Here is a 16,241-nt window from a genome sequence, read left to right as displayed (position 1 = left end):
GCAGCTGTCGCATGTGCATCGAGTGCCCCACGAGCGTGTGTCTGGAGGAGCATACGCTTAGGAATCTCCACAACCCCTCTGAGATATCTCCCTGTCCGAGTCTGGAGAGGTCTCTGCCAAGAGACACCCTCAATGGCAGTCGTGGAACTGTGCCAGAGTGGCGTGTCATCAGGGGCACTACCAGGTAGGGTGAGCAAAGCTTGCTAGCTTGGTGGCCAGAAGAACTGGGCACCAGATGTGCTGCACTTCCCCTGCAATGCAAAGTGTGTGGCAAAACACACGCCGCTTACGCTTATCTGGACATGAGAAAGTTAAATCACATGTAAAATGGCCAAGGCAGGGCTAGAGTTATGACGTGGGCTAACAATAGAGGGCGAGGTTATAGCTCCCAAAACATTAATTCAGTTGTATGTGTACATGCCTTCCATGTAAATCTCTGTAGGTGTCCAATTAAACTTTGGCTTTTGAAAGCTTTTGGTGGTGTAGTCACCTAGCAGAAAGGAGATACAAGCTTTTCTCCAAACTTGAAAGTATGTTTGAAGTGATACAGCTGCTGCTGTGTGATCCGTCAAAATAAAGTTGCTTTGAATAACTTAGAAGTATTATTTTTAAAAACAGATGCAAGAAAAGTTGTGTCACTTCATAACTGTGGTCTAGACCAGATGTATTTCTGCCTAATTTAGTCTATGATGTCTCAGATCAAACTGAACCAAAACATTCTTCATGTCAAAGGTAGATATAGGGGAAAGAACTGACTATAATTTTGAGTTTAACTTAGTTAAACTGAACTTCTATAAAGAAAAAAATGAAGCAATAGGAAATATATACAGGACACACACATAAGTTGGTGGGAGTGAATCTAGCAGCTCCCCACGGCTGAATGGGAAAAGTCCTGCTTTCCTTTCTCCCAGTCATACCAGTCTCTGGTACTTTAATTGCAATCTGATTGAATATACTTGTCTGGCAGAAACCTAAACCAGAAAAAGCAGATAGTTTACTGCCAGGTTAGTCAACTGAACCAGCCAAGGGACTATTCTAACAAGTGCTGATGCAGCAGAGGTGTTAGAAAGTGTGTGGGGAAGCAGACACCTACAGAAGAGTGAAGCCTTTGCAGAATGCACCTTGAACATACTCGTAGAGTTCCTTCTTGCCCCTTACTAGCAGTAAGCTAGAACACAAGATTGGAAGGCTGTTTCCTCCTTGCTGTGTTGTTGGTAAGCAAAACCACTTCTTTGAAGTGAACTGCATATAAGTATGATCTTACCCATAAGAAGAGCTGCCCACTGGGGCCGTAGATTGACGAGGCGTGCGGTTCGTGTGTCGTTACAAGGGTTCCACGGACAGTGTTGGCACCAAGCCACTGAGGTGGCACCAGTGTCCCTTCCCGAGGTATGCCTCTATTTTGTATAAAGTCTTAAGGGGTCTTTTTTAATTTCTGTTAGAAGTCTGGGAATCGGGGACTGGGAATCCAGCTGCCTCTCTTTCCCCTGTGCACCTACACCACATACCAAACAGGAGGCTGGAGCTGTGTCCCTGACCTTCCTCCCTAGCTCAGTACCTTTAATGACATGCCATTGAAGGCACGACTTCAGGCGGAAGGCTTAAAGGCATGCAAAACAGCCTTGCCTGTAGCTTGGCACTCTTGCAGGTCGTGTAGATTGAACCACTTGGGCAGAGGGGCTTGACTCCAGCTTTCCTGCTAAATGGATGAGTCGTAAAGCATTATACCATCACATTAAAAGGAAGGGCCAAGCACTGCTCCAGAGCAACACAAGAGGAGAGCGGGAGGAGTTCCTTAACCCTGCACTAGCAAAGAAGGGTTCATTTAATTGCAGCTTAGATTACAATCCTTTTAATGTGACTAAAAGCCTTAAGCTTGTTGGTAATGCAGCTGGCATTAACACGATGAGCACTTCACAGGATAACATGGGATATAAATGAAAGGCATTTTAAAAGTTGGAAATGGCATTAAGACGGGCAAGGTATGGCTTTTCCTCCTCTTCCTCCATCTCAGGTGTTTGCACAGATTCAGGAAAACATAATTTTTGTTGGCTGCAGCTAATACTGCCAAATTCTTTCAGAACAAGACCATGAGGATGAACCATGATACTCTGTCCCAAAGATGGATTAAAAAGTTGTTGCTTATTTCTCCCTGTGTGATGCAGTTTGCCATCTACACTATGCAGTTCTACTGTGACAACTGTTTCCAGGGTTTCACTGTTCAGGAGATCTCCAGAAACTGGTAAAAACAGCCTTCTGAAGAGGAAGAATCACAAAGGACTTTGCAACTTCTTATGTTAGTTTCCAGAGAAAGATGAATGACTGTTGAAAAAAGAATCTGAATGGATTCTCTTGATTCAGAATAAGAGTGTTCATTCAGACATGATCTGAAATAACCAAAAGAAGTAATTTAAAACTGTTAACATTCTAAACTACTGGGAAAAAATTAAATACAAGGGAGAAAGAGAGAATGAGGAAGAAAGAGCAACCAAGAACAAAAATTTGAGCAGTCCTAAAGGACACCACATTTTTGTAGTGAAAAGTGAAGATTATAACAGCACATTGCTGAGCAAATTATGGGGATTTTAGTCCCAGCTTTGTACTTAAATTGGAGACACATTTTATACATCCTGCAATTTTGAAGCAAAGACTATAACTAAAATAGAAGCCCTTACTCAGGTTGTACAAGATTAAAAACTTACTGCAGACACCCTGTATGTGAAAATTTGCCTAAACAGCCTTCGAAGAAATTAGGCTGTAATTTGGCAATATTCTCAACAGCAGTTGTACTTGAAGCATAGTTCTGGACCTTGTAATTTAAAAAATCATGGTATGTCTAGTATGTTACTGTCTGTCATCCAACTACAGTTACTTTCCAGTTGTCAGAGTAAGCAGTCTGAACCAATGCTGTGCTAGCCTCTCAGTGCAGAGCAGGAGCCCCTCTGGCAGTGCAGAGGAGAGCAGAGGGTCTCTGTGCTGCTGCTCTTGTCCTCCCGTGAGAGGAGACAGATTTATTTCCTGCTGTTGCCACTCAAAGTGTAAGCCAGGACACGGGAGGCCTCATGGCATTATGTACATAAGGCTTTATGTTGATCTTATTTCTTGCATGGCTGTATAATCCCAAAGAATTAAAGATATTTATCTGGCCATACTATTACACCGTGGCTTGAAAGCTACCTGGCATGTTTTGCTGCATAATATGGAATGGTGCCAAAGTACTGTTCACTGCCCTGAGCCAAAACTGACCCTGCTGATCTGCCAAGACCTGCCAGGAAAACCACTGAGGAAGTGTTCCCTCATCTATAGATAGAGCAGTGACCTACAGAAAGTAACCCATTCCTTCTGAACGGTTGCGAGAAACCAGCTGCTTTGCTTTGCAAGTGCACTTATCTCCTCATCTTCTACCTCTCACCAGTTATTTTACATCCTCTGTGTATTGCTGCTCTCTGCATCTTGAAGATTTTAGGATCAGTGATATTCTCCCTGTGGTCACCCATAGCTTGTGACATATCCCAAATCAAGTCTGCAGCTGGTCAACCAAGCAAGAACCTTACTGAAGGGGAGGTAAACAACTGGTTTTAATGGGTAAGAGGTAGGAGAAGTAAGAGGCAGCACCATCCTGTCACAGGTGCTAAAACCAGCCCTGTCACAAAGCACTTTGCTGCCTTCTTTAAACTCTTAACTTCAAAGGCACCTCACTCCTTAAATAATTAAAAAAAAAAAAAAAAAAAAGGCTGCATAATGCTATGCACTGACTCCATCTACTTTAGCAAGTAAAATGGTGCAGCAGGAGCAGAGCTGTGGAGCAGACTTGTTTGTGTGCAATACCTGGTGGATTTGGGGCATTTACTTTGGCTTTGCTTCAGTCTGGTCGTATGGACTGAGCACCCATTGGAGTGCATTTTTGTTCAGTTTCATCTGAAAAGGGTCCTCTTCACATGCTTTGAGGCAGTTCTGCCACACAAACTAAAGCACTGTAAGTGGACTTTAGAAGTACATTCTTGAGCTGAATTTAAATACTCATGTATGTACACCCAGTATTATAAAGGGTGTGGGACTTCTGCAGTATTATTTACAGAAAAAGAGAATATCTTTGAAGTCAAAATACTAGGTAAGGTTTATATTTTAACATTTTTTTTTTTCTGTTGTCCCTTTTCTTTTAGTTTTAGCATTCTTATAAGAAAATGGAGACCATTGATCTGGAGCATGTTGCCAAAGGTGGAGTTAACTTACCAGGAAAAGGGAGAAGAGGAAAAATAGTCTGATCTTTTCTCTCAAAGATGAAAAGGAGCTAATGCAGATAAAGGGAAATAAAGGGAACAGAGATGAAAAGAATGTTTCTGGTGCTCTTATTTGCAGCTTTATCTCTTAAAAAAAGACAGGCATCTTAATCACTCAGAAGATGGCAAACTTGACAGTGCTATTTTTGCTTGGAATTAGTAGAATTTTCCTCCTGCTTAATCCAGCCTCCTGATCATTTACTTCTGCTCAATTAGATTCCTGTATCTGTGGACAACCTGGGTGTTGTGCAGTAGCCCATTACTCTCCTAAATGGCTGTGGCCAAGAAGCTGACCTTGTCCTTTCTTTCCAGTGCCGGAGTTCACTTAAACAGAGATCATACTCTTGTTCCTGTGAAGTTAAGGGGAAAAAAAAAGAGGAGTTTGTTAGCAGCAGCATGTCTCAGCTAATTTGTCCCTTTTATATCAATTGCTAATCCTCTTCTATAGAAAGTCTATCTCGAGGCAGAAGTCAGCTCTGTGTGCAGACTGCTTTTCATCTCCATGGTGCACAGAGGAGAATTACTTTGGATGAGTGGGTCACCTTCTGTTTTCTTCAGGACTTTCACAGCTGATTTCCTGCCTTGGTCCACTCTGCCTGAGGGAGCTTTGAAAGAGGACTTTGGCAGACTGGGAGCTGCTGTGTAGCGTCCCTCGGCAGCAAGGAGCCGGGACTTCAGTCCTGTTGCTTCTGAAGAGCAAAAGCAAAGCAGCCCTGCTGCTGACCTACCCAAACGTGACAGCAGGCTGGCCAGCAGGCAGTGCTGCCTTCAGGATCTGCTCCCCTGCTTCTGCCGTGCTAATGCGGGCTGCTCCAAGAAGGCTGTGGTGGGGCGGGGGTACTGCCGCTGCTGTCGGGAGGAGCAGCATGCTGTGGTTTATCAGTGTTCAAAGGTGCAGAGGCCCCAGGGGAATGGCCATTGACAGTCAGTAGCCACCCCTATCTGGGGGTTAAAGTTTCTATCTGCAGTGTGGAACTGGCCCAGTTGTAAAACTGAGGAAATTATCTTGTGTTCAGCAAAACTGTAACTAAATTGCAGTCCAGTACTCGCAATTTGCTTTGGCTATCAGAAGAATTTAGGCTGATGTTGTGACTTCTGAACCAAACAGTGCTCCTGGAGTGCAAGACCGGGATTTCAATTAGTGGCGTCCGAGAAACAGGTGCTGTGCATACTAGCTCCCTGTTTGCAAGGGCTCACAATTCTTTTTCCTCCAGAGCAGCATTACCCAAAACACGATATGATCTCCTGTGTAGAGCTTAAAAGGAGTATACCTGGCAAGTGAGACAGGCCTTTGAAAGAGTAGGAACACTAGCTGGGGATGGGAGAAAATAGAATTTCTGGTGTTTAGAAATTTGAGGTGCATTATAGTATTCAGCCATCATTTAATTATGTCTACAGAAATGGCTAGAACTGAAAACCAGATTTTTTTTTCCAATTAAAATTGAATCTTTTGCAGGATTGGACTGATTTTTTGAGAGGGGGAAACCCTTGAAAATGGGAGAAACATTGTTCCACAGTAAACCTCAGTATTTTAACTCCCAGTGTAAACTGATGGTAACACGTTATATTTTTTTTGACCATTTTCCATTTCACAAAACAGGTTGTTCAAATGAGAACTGAAAACCAGATTTTTTTTTTTTCCAATTAAAATTGAATCTTTTGCAGGATTGGACTGACTTTTTGAGAGGGGGAAACCCTTGAAAACGGGGGAAACATTTTTCCACAATAAACCTCAGTATTTTACCTCCCAATGTAAACTGATAGTAACACTATATTTTTTTTTGACCATTTTCCATTTCACAAAACAGGTTGTTCATATGTTTATTAAAATTCTGGAGGAAAATTGACATGTGAAAAAGGAATCCCTGCCTGCAGGTTTCTGAGTAGAGGGCTAGTAGGCAATACTAGTTTGGGTTTTTTTAATTGTTTGAATTGCTCTTATTTTTTGAGTTACTCCTGCATCCTGAAGGGCTCCCTCATGTGTGGTGAACTCTCTTTGCCAGTTCTCTCCTTCCCCTTCAGCTGGTGTGCAGGAAAGCAATGGGGGAAATGGGACAGAAGTGCATGCTGGCTAATGAGAAGAATGCTGCTTTAAAAGCATGGGTGAGCAAGAAGGGAAAGGGATGATTTTGAGCCAGGCATTTTGTAATGGAATTTGGAGCTGCTGTTGTGGAAGGGAAGAGCAAGCTGGATGAGCAGGAGTGAGGTTGCCAGGCTCTGCAGGCGAAGGGCCGTGGTATGTGGGGCTGGCCAGCTGCTCAGACCAGAAAGCAGCCTGTAGCGTGGAAACCAGTGCAGGACACAAAAGGAGGAAGGAACAGGGACAGGGAGGCAGGGAAGACAGAAAGAGAGGTTGCAAGAAGCTGGGGAAGCAGAGAGCAGCAGCTTAGTTTCAAGAAGCAGCACGCACCCTCCTGCGCTCGGTAGAACATGCTGCTTTCTGGGATCTAGAAGGCAGACCAGAAGTCCCAGCCTCTGGGACTGCCTCCCAGGGGATTTCAGGGGATGGAGAAGACCTTAAAATGGCTCCAGTCAAGCCTCAGCCTGGTAGCACTGACAGACTATGGGACATGTATTTTGTCTAACGTGACAAACTTTCCTCTCACAGGAGTGACTAGATGTGGCCTTGCTTATTGGAAATCTTCCATCCATTGAACACTTCTAGGCAAAATGTGCATTGCATCACCTTTTATTACTGCTCCATATAAAACATGACTACCTACTGCTACTATTATTCCATTAGTGCAAGTAGCAGAGCTACCCACTGCAACAGATTTCAGCTAGGCTAATAAGCAGTGTGGGTACCAGTGTTGTAAGATGCGATGAATTTCCTTTTTTGACTTTCTTTTTTTTAGAAGATTTTTTTTGTGTTGTTTTTAATCAGGATAAAAGAACACAAGCTTGCAAAATACAGCAGTAAGCTACAGAATGCCAGAATTAAAATTGCTTCTCACTATCCCAATTCAGCTTGTTGTGCACATGCCTTTAGAAACACTGATTGTGTGAAGAGCTTTCACATACTCATGAGATGGACAACGCTTCTTGTGTCAGTATGCATTAAAACATAATATATTTATCTTTTAATATATGGCAATGTTTATTGTATGCCACGTGAACCTCACTGAGATGACAGAATTTAATTTACTCATGAGTTTCTCTGTGGCACTTCTCACTGTACTATGAAGTGCTTCACAATGTTTGCTTCTCACTAGAGTCACAGATGAGTAATCTGGAGGTATTCCTGAATTAGTCTAGGAGCTAACACACAGAAAATGCAAAGGAAAAACTCCTTCCTCTTAACTGCTCCATCTGAAATGCTTCTGACTTGGATTTTTTCAAAAATACTACATGCATAGTCCTAGTAGATTTTAGTTACAGCTTTGTGAGCCCAGTAATTCAAAAATCAGATGCCAGTTAGAAGTTGGAGAGTTAGAGAAGAAAGAGTATACTACTGGAGTACTGGAGGTCACTTAAGGAACTCGGATTAAAGCTGGTCAGCATCATGTAAGAATTTTTTGAGGTGGGAGCAGGGATTGAAGTTTTAAAGATAATATAATGTTATTAACCATAAGATCCCTCCACCTTTTTTTTCTTGCCACATTCACTGTATTTGTCACAGAATTTAGAAATTAATTAGAGACTATAAGTCTGATTGGTGTATTTCAGCATTATACCATCTCATGTATTGAATGAGGCCAGAAACTGTAAACTTGGAATTTCTTGTATTTCAATGTCAACTTTGATATAATTATGTTCCTGTTAAAGTATTTTCTTCTGTATAATATACAGAGTAATTAATCTGGCATCTATCCCCCACGGTAGAAATACAATATCAGGAATGTCCACTGTGACCCATGATGATGATGTAGCTGTGCAAAGTACATATTGCTAGTAACACCTTCAAGAAAGCTATAATGTGGAGCATCACAAATGCTTGAATGTGGACCATGACAAATGCTTGTCTACACCAATTTATAACTCTTTTTCATCTTTTTTTTATTTTCCCTCTACTCAGGATATCCTTTTGCCTTGTTCCAGCGCTATTTCCTCTTCCAGAAGGAGACCTACCTCATTCATCTCTACAATGTGTTCACAGGACTCTCAATTGCTTACTTCAATTTTGGTAAGATTCGCTTGGGAGGAGAACGCTGCCTGGCCCAGGGTGTGCTGCAATTTGGGAGGCCGTGTAGTGGGAGAATATAATTGCTATTTACTATCCCTCTTTTTCTTTCCCATCCCACAGGGATGCAGTTCTTTCACTCCATGCTATGTGTCCTAATCCAGTTCCTCATACTGAGACTAATGGGTCGCACAGTCACTGCCGTCTTCACCACGTTCTTCTTTCAGATGGTAAAACTCTCTTTCTTACTGCATTGGTTTGTAGGAAGGAGCCCCCTGTTCAGTTTTGCACTTCCCAGTAGCAAATGTGGGTGGAAGAGTGGAGACAGATCAAAACCAGCTGGAGGAATTAGTTTGAATAACCCAAACAATGGTTTCTTTCAGACTTACCTTATGGCTGGATATTACTGCACAGCTACAGAGCATTATGACATCAAGTGGACAATGCCACACTGTGTCTTGACACTCAAGTTGATTGGTGAGTGACACCTCCCTCCTATCTCTTGCGCTCTGCAAGCCATGCCTTAGGAAAGAGAGGACTGCTTGTTCAACCCAGCCAGCCCATCCCAGGGCTTCAAGTAATTGTTTCTCACCTCTAGGTCTGGCCATCGATTACTATGATGGAGGAAAAGATCCGGTGAGTAGGACACCATTTCTGCTTCATTCCTCCTTGCCTCTTCCATGCCATTTCCATGAACTAGAGGTCAGAAAACCAAGGTCAAACGATGCAAGTTAGCAAGCTGCATTCATTGGTAAAAGCCATAGCTGAGAAAGGAGCCTCCATGAGTGTCTGAGCGCACGGAATTCTGGAGTGGAAAGAAATAATTTGGAAAAGAAACAGCAGCGATTAGAGTGGGACAAAAATTGTTTCAGTCATGTCAAGAGTATTTTTCTGCCCCCTTCCAAATTCCCCACCATCTCCTTCCCACAAATCTGTTGCTTTAGATTTCCAGGCCTCAATGCTCTGTGTCTTGTGAGTAGTGTACCTTTAACTTGCAGACCATCAGCACTGGATCTCAGTTCCCATCTCCATTTTCTTTTAGTTTACCATATCCTTATGAGTGGTTGCCCGTTACCATTTGTTAGGGCCCTGGTTTTAGACCAGATGAAACAGTGAGAGAAGTTGCACAGCACAATGTAGGGGAGAGGACAAAATGCTTGCTACAGTCTCTTTCTCCTACTTCAAGTACCTGCTTTCCCCATATCCTATTTGGGGCCTGACTGAGTCTTTAGCACCCACAGAGTTGCTGCTGACTGCAAGAAACCAAGGCTGAGATGAAATTGCCTAAGCTGCAATTTCAAGTATTTGAAGACAGTGTTTTCTTGCATCAAGAAGTAGGAATTGTAGGGTGAAGGCCTTAGGAGAGTACATATGAATGGTATCAGGGACTGGAATAGGTCAGATACAGTGCTTTCACTAGGACTGCTGTGCTGGCACAGATGCATGTCCATAGATCCTGTCCATGTTTTGAGCCTATTTGGAAATAGGGATCTGTGCAACTGCTCTCAACCGTTGGATCTTGTTGCTCTTGAGAGGAGGTGGGGATAGAGGAATTCCTGTGAAATAAGAAGTGGAAAATTCCACATACATGGAGAGCAAGAACTGAACTATTAAGGAGGTAGACTGAGAACATAACATCTTAGGGGATCTCATACTAGCTCTGGATGATGTTAATGCCACTTCCTTTGGTGCAGGAGTTCCTGACCCCTGAGCAGCGGCGGTTTGCTGTCCGGGGAGTTCCTACCTTGCTGGAGGTCTCAGGATTCTCCTATTTCTATGGTGCCTTCATGGTGGGGCCTCAGTTCTCCATGACAGACTATCAGAAACTGGCAAGGGGTGAGATGACCGATATTCCAGGCCAGAGACCAAATAGGTAATGAGAAGTCACTTAGCTGCTCACCTCCCTAAGATCCCCGAATGCTGACTCCCCCACGTGCTCCCTGCAGCAGAGTGCCTTCTTACCTGGGCACTGAAGTACTGTGACTAAAAGTGATTTGTAAGACAAGGAGTTTTTCAAAAGTTGCTCATAGCTCTCTGCTTAACTTCCTAGCATTGTTCCAGGGCATGAACATAACAACCATCTGACATCTTTAGCACAGGCTCAGTCCCAACCTGCTAATGTTTGCATCCCAGCTTCCAAACGGAGGCATCTGCTGCAGTGGAATGTGGTGACTCTCTATTGCTATCTCCCCTACCTCCTCTTCTCCACTTCCATCTTTAAAATTAGGAGTTTGATGGTGTCTTTTGAAAGCTTTTCTTTGACCTTGATATTTTTTTTCTCAGTTTTGTGCCTGCTCTCAAGCGCCTGAGTTTGGGTCTCTTCTTTTTAGTAACCTATACCTTGTCAAGCCTGTACATCTCTGATGACTACCTCATCTCAGATGATTATATGGTACGTATTCATTTGGCAGCTCTGGGGTGTGGAAGAATTCCATTTTTCTGGTGGGCACTGGACCTAGAAGATTTTTTTTCTTATTTTTTAGTTTTGCCTCAACTTAATAAATGAGCAACTCGTGTTAAGCATTTTCCACAAAAGCATTTCTTTTAAGCATTACATGCAAAGAACTTCACTAGAGTAACTTGCAAAGCTTACCAGAATTGAAGTTCTTAGAAAACTTGTTGTTTAACAAGTAATTCCTACCTGCAGATTTATCAGCATTTCTGTGTCAGTATGAAAAAAGGAGGGTGTAAATTCTGCAATGATTATGCTAATCCCAGAATCTTCCTGGAGTACCTCTATTTCAGCACAGCCAAATATTACCAAAAGAAGAAGAATGGTGTGTAAACTTGAATAAGCCAATAGCCTGGCAGTCCAGTCCATATAGCAGTCTAAACACATCAGATGAGAACAAAAAAAAGCGATGATGTCTCGTCTACCTTGTCTTGTTATTGCCACTCAACTGGTTTTGTGTCATTTTTTGTTGTTGGGTTTTTTTTTTTTTAAATTCAATTTCACTCTTATCCCTACAGGAGAAGCCTTTCTGGTTCCGTTGTGGTTACATATTGATCTGGGGGAAAATTATACTCTACAAATATGTAACTTGCTGGCTTGTTACGGTGAGTCGAGGCGTTCCAGAAACAAAAGATAAATGCACAAAGGTTGCACCTTTGCAGCTACTTTCTATGCTCTTGGACTTAGAACTATATGGAAGTAATCCATTTAGTTCTCCATTGGAGATCTGTACAGGTCAGTTTAGCTTGCTTTAAGTTAGCAAAAGCAACCTAACTAAAAAGCAGGCATTTTTTAATCCATTTGTTCCATCTGGAGTGGTGCTCTCATTCAACACAGTGAGAGTCAGAGCTCCCCCAGTTCTGCCTTTCCACAAAAAAAAAAGAGAGGGGGTGCAGATTTTTTCCTCTCACCTTTCTCATGAATCTTTTTCTACAGGAAGGTGTTTGCATCCTTGTTGGTCTGGGGTACAACGGGAAGGACCAGAATGGAAAACCCTTGTGGGATGCGTGTGCCAACATGAAGGTCTGGCTGTATGAGACAACACCTTTGTTCACAGGGACCATTGCCTCTTTCAACATCAACACCAATGCCTGGGTGGCCCGGTGAGCAGTACAGTAGTCCCCTTCTATAACATGTTGCTAACATCTGCATCAACAGAACCAAGATCTTGGGCCAAGAGGGAGCATTAGACAGTCCATCTGCCAGTTTTCAGTTCTTGCCTTTTTACTTCCACATTTTGCTGCTGTGCTGTTTCAAACAGCTTGCTGAGTTAGGCACATCTTTTAATTCAATCTAAAAGGGCAGTTCATTAATACAGGCGAGGAGCTGGTGGCAGCAGGAGGGCAGAGGCTAGAGGAGGACTGCAGCAAGCCCTTTGGCCTGGCTGGGCAAACAACCACAGAACTGTTCCAACAGCTGGTTCCTACATGATGCCTCTTGCCACTCCCTCCACAAGGACTCGGATGGGTTTGGGTTCACCTGTTGCTGGGACACACAACTGAACTGTAAAATGTCATTTGTGTGCATTGCTACATGAAGCACTCCTCCCCAATAGCTAGGATTTCTTTGAGGCAGGGGCTGAGGTACAGTTTGGCCTGTGTCCACTGCAGGGTCTGCAAAGGCCTACGGCTGCCTAGGCCCTGCACCTCTGACGTGAGGAGGGGAGGACAGACAATGAACTCGAAGCACTTTGTTTCTTTTCTGCTCTAGGTACATCTTCAAGCGGCTGAAGTTCCTGGGTAACAAACTGCTGTCACAGGCACTGGCCCTGTTCTTCCTGGCCATTTGGCATGGGCTGCACTCTGGCTACCTGGTGTGCTTTCAGATGGAGCTGCTTATAGTCATCGTTGAAAGACAGGTGGGCTTTGTGGGGCTCACCAGAACGGGGTGGCCTGCAGTAGCCTTTCCTCACACGCCTGGGAACCGCCACGCTGAGGGCTTTCCTTGCATTAAATATGAAAAACAGCTGCTCACTTTGGAATTGGTTCTCAAACGTGATATGGTTCTGTTCTGAAGGGTTCAGGAGGTTACTGGCCTCTGTATGGACAAGCCATAAATTTACTGCAGAAGCTGACGGGAAGTGGAGAACGTGGCATATGAGCAGAGGGCAACTGAAGTGCTTGGCAGCTGGAAAGGCTGGAGGACAAGCACATGAGCCTCCGCTAAATCTCCCAGTACTGAGAGAACAACTGTCCATATTTAAACTGTTGGTGTTTTTTAAATTAAAACTTGGAGCAGGATGGGGCACTTGCTCTGAAAAAGGCAGCTAGCAGCTTACTAAAATTCATTTTACATACTGGATAGATAACTTTGGCCCCAGAGCCTGCATATGCAGCTACAGGGCATCCAGATGATGAGAATTCTGTTTTTTTCTTTAAATTAGGTCATAAACCTTGTTCGGGACAGTCCTCCCCTAAGCACCCTGGCCTCCATCACTGCCCTGCGGCCCATCTTCTACGTGCTGCAGCAGGCCAACCACTGGATGTTTATGGGCTACTCTCTGGTGCCATTTTGCCTTTTCACCTGGGACAAATGGATGAAGGTATTTAGTAGCCACAGACTAATGCATGCAAGCAGCCCTCTGCCCTCCCTCCTGTCTCCACGTTCTTGGCTCAAAGCTGCTTGCTGATCCTTAACCATAACCATGCTTTTCTCTTTACAGGTGTACAGGTCTATTTATTTCCTGGGACATGTGTTGTTCTTGACCTTATTACTGGTGTTGCCTTACATTCGCAGATTAATTGTGCCACGAAAAGAAAAGCTAAAAAGAGCAGAATAACAGCCAAAAGGTAAGGCTGTGCTGGGCAGAGAGCAGCCCGTGCTTGGGCTAGGAGGCCAAGCGGGGTCGCAGCGTTACATCCCAAGATGAGAGGCGAACAAGATCAACCAAACCAAACCCAGGACTTTCTTTTTCAGATTGTACCACCTGTGCATTTGTAGGAGTCGATGTAACACTCCGGAAGCAAAGCATCACCTGCCAAGTTTGCCGTGTTGAAGGATGACATTTTTTCAACACAAGGAGGGGGAAAGAGAACGCCCAGGGTCAGAGACCCCAAAGGAGAGGAATGGAGTAAGCCTCCTTCCAGATCCTCCACCTTCTGTATGTTGCCTTATCTCTCTGCCGCCCTCCAGTGGAACTCGTGTTTCTCTGCTGATATCAGATGATTGTAAAACGCTCGAGGCAGGCACTGTATTGGATTGGAGCCACCTTCCGACTTTTCTACGTTTGTCATCCAAGATAAAAATTGCTCCTGGTCTTTTTCATGCCGGCTTCAGCTCCTTTCCTCTTGGGTGCCTCGGTGTGGGAGTGTGTGTGCACTGTCACACACCACCGAGCGAGGTGATGCTACAGGACTGCGACATCAGCTGTGGGCTGAGCAGGGCACGGCCAAGAATTGCAGTTCCATGGCAAATTTGGGCTGAGCCCCTGCTATATGGTATCGAGCCTGCCCACATACGAAACACGGCAAAGTAAAATACACAAGCACTCTTACCAAAAGTGACCTTTACTAGGAAGAAAAAGGCTGTCCACTTAAAGTCTCTTTGCTCCAGAAGCTACAAGGACAAAATTGAATGCTCTTCCCTTCCAGGAGCCCAAAGCTGCACCAGGTTCACACCTAAGTAGAAAGGCCTTTCCAGAATGTGGAGTCACTGTATAGAAGTCCACCATGACAGCAGTAGCAGAAGCTCACACTACACCCCAGACTTCCTCAAAGGCAGTCGTAATTTTAGCACATGTCAGGGCAGCAGAGAGAGGGTAGTTGCTGACTGAGACCATCTTTTCTGTGTAGTCAACATTGACCTGGGGAAAGGAGGGAGGGGAAAAAAAGAAAGTGAAGCTGCAAGTTCTCACTTAGCCTCACCCCAAGTGGTTAGAGAGGTGCAGTATTTTCCAGCAGAACAACTGCTAGTCCTCACTAGTGCCCTCTCTTGGCAAGGAGAGGAGTCCCGAGTGTTGCAGCACTGTGCCTTTTCTTGACAAGCTTACCTGGGCATGTGGGGGGGAACAGGGACGGACAAACAAAACAAATAGGAGGGCAGGACAGGGGAGGCCAAGGCAGAAAAACAGAAGGAAAAAAACCCCATACTCAGAACAGCAATGAAATCTAGGCCAATATTCTGGCAGCTCCGCGTGAAGGATACGTGCACTTACCGAACCGTGGGCGAAAGCTCCCACCACAATGGCAACTGGCTCTGCTGCAGGAACCAGTTCACGCAGGTCAGACACCTTGGGAACTGCAAAAGAGGTACCAATCTTCATACAGCCCACAGGGAGATGGTCACTGACTGGATTTTTAATCACCTGCAGAAAGTTAACAGGGGTGCAGAGGTAAGAGACCCTGCCACACAGCTGCCAACAAGTCCATTCTGTGTAAAAAAAAAAAAAAGTTAAAAAATCACTCTTACATTACTAGCTGCAATAGAGGAATATTGCAACATTACCTGTAAACAGCCAAGGAATGTTTACCTTCAACAATTTCTGAGGCCCATCAGCTGCTCGAACACTGAGCTTATGCAGCAACTGAACTGACAAGAGAAGAAAACTCCATAAGCTGTCTGTTCTTTTCCTGGAGGAATCCTATCCTCTACCTGCTCATCAGAACTGAAGTAAGCCCACCTTTAGAGTTCCCAGCATCAGTTAAAGCAGCCCTAAAAAAGTGATTAGCAAGTCCACGCCAGCTAAAGCAGCCCTAAAAAAAATGATCAGCAAGTCACTCTGCTGCTAGTACAGTCTTATGCAGGCTCTCCCCACTGTGTTAAGGAACACATAGTTAGAATAATCCTAGAGCTTAAAAAAAACACTTTCATTTTTCTGCTCTTTTCTCACTTAACTATTTTTAAGGTCGGTGCATATTTGTGACTCTGCCCAATGTTCTTCCACTCCTAAGCACCTTCCCACACTATTTTGTGGCTAAATATAAAGCCTAAATCACTTACCCATAAGACCACAAAACCGATCAAAAGTTCTTGGGATTCTGGTTTGGGGATTGACTTCAATTAGTACATTCTTCTGGGTATGGATATAAACCTGCAGGAGACCAGCCCGATTCAGTGGGCTGTCCATGAGCATTAGGAGACTCTGAAAAACAGGCAGGAGTAGAAATAATACTCTTGGAAAAAGTTGAGGGTTGGGCCCCACCAGTGCAGAAAGGACCAAGGCTGAGGCAGAAGGGAATTCATCTGACTACGCAGGCTGCACTGTAACGCTGAGAGAAACCAATCTCACCCCCAAATAAAGACTCAAAAGCCACAAGCATAGTGGGTAAGTCCAAACTCGCCCGCGTTCCACGGGCACAAGCAGACACCCAGATCTGAGGAACAATCCCCGGCGCGCTCTGCCGCCGCCCAGCGCGGCCCAGCCCGGCACAGACACCGCCCGGATCCCGCC

At 44.3% G+C, this 16,241-nt stretch overlaps 2 protein-coding genes across 2 annotated transcripts; one reads left to right on the top strand and one right to left on the bottom strand.

Moving 5' to 3' along the window:
• Positions 1 to 8,285: 8,285 nt before the first annotated feature.
• LPCAT3 (lysophosphatidylcholine acyltransferase 3) lies at positions 8,286 to 13,992 on the top strand (the record flags this gene model as incomplete). Its single annotated transcript, XM_008949653.1, has 12 exons — positions 8,286 to 8,403; positions 8,524 to 8,630; positions 8,784 to 8,877; positions 8,999 to 9,036; positions 10,095 to 10,273; positions 10,684 to 10,792; positions 11,371 to 11,457; positions 11,789 to 11,955; positions 12,563 to 12,710; positions 13,236 to 13,394; positions 13,515 to 13,641; positions 13,769 to 13,992. Coding segments are annotated over 11 exons (1,323 nt in total), but the record flags the coding sequence as incomplete, so codon positions are not given.
• Positions 13,993 to 14,341: 349 nt separating this feature from the next.
• EMG1 (EMG1 N1-specific pseudouridine methyltransferase) lies at positions 14,342 to 15,930 on the bottom strand. The gene is made up of 4 exons (XM_008949652.1): positions 15,791 to 15,930; positions 15,321 to 15,379; positions 15,006 to 15,155; positions 14,342 to 14,654 (listed from the first exon to the last, which is right to left on the bottom strand). Exons 1-4 carry the CDS (start codon positions 15,921 to 15,923, stop codon positions 14,541 to 14,543), a joined length of 456 nt encoding a protein of 151 aa, XP_008947900.1. The 5' UTR covers positions 15,924 to 15,930; the 3' UTR covers positions 14,342 to 14,540.
• Positions 15,931 to 16,241: the final 311 nt, after the last annotated feature.

The sequence above is a fragment of the Merops nubicus genome, unplaced genomic scaffold, assembly GCF_000691845.1.
Source record: "Merops nubicus isolate BGI_N331 unplaced genomic scaffold, ASM69184v1 scaffold37551, whole genome shotgun sequence".
In the NCBI taxonomy this organism is placed as follows: domain Eukaryota; kingdom Metazoa; phylum Chordata; class Aves; order Coraciiformes; family Meropidae; genus Merops; species Merops nubicus.
The sequence above is the reverse complement of the archived record's forward strand: the minus strand, read 5'-3'. Positions and strand labels throughout refer to the sequence as shown.

Coding starts and splice junctions, on each gene's coding strand:
- EMG1 (XM_008949652.1), bottom strand. CDS start 15,923: ATGCTCATGGACAGCCCACTGAATCGGGCTGGTCTCCTGCAGGTTTAT. Junction 15,380..15,790: donor TCGGTTTTGTGGTCTTATGG/GTAAGTGATTTA, acceptor TTCTCTTGTCAG/TTCAGTTGCTGCATAAGCTC. Junction 14,655..15,005: donor GAGCTTTCGCCCACGGTTCG/GTAAGTGCACGT, acceptor TCCTTTCCCCAG/GTCAATGTTGACTACACAGA.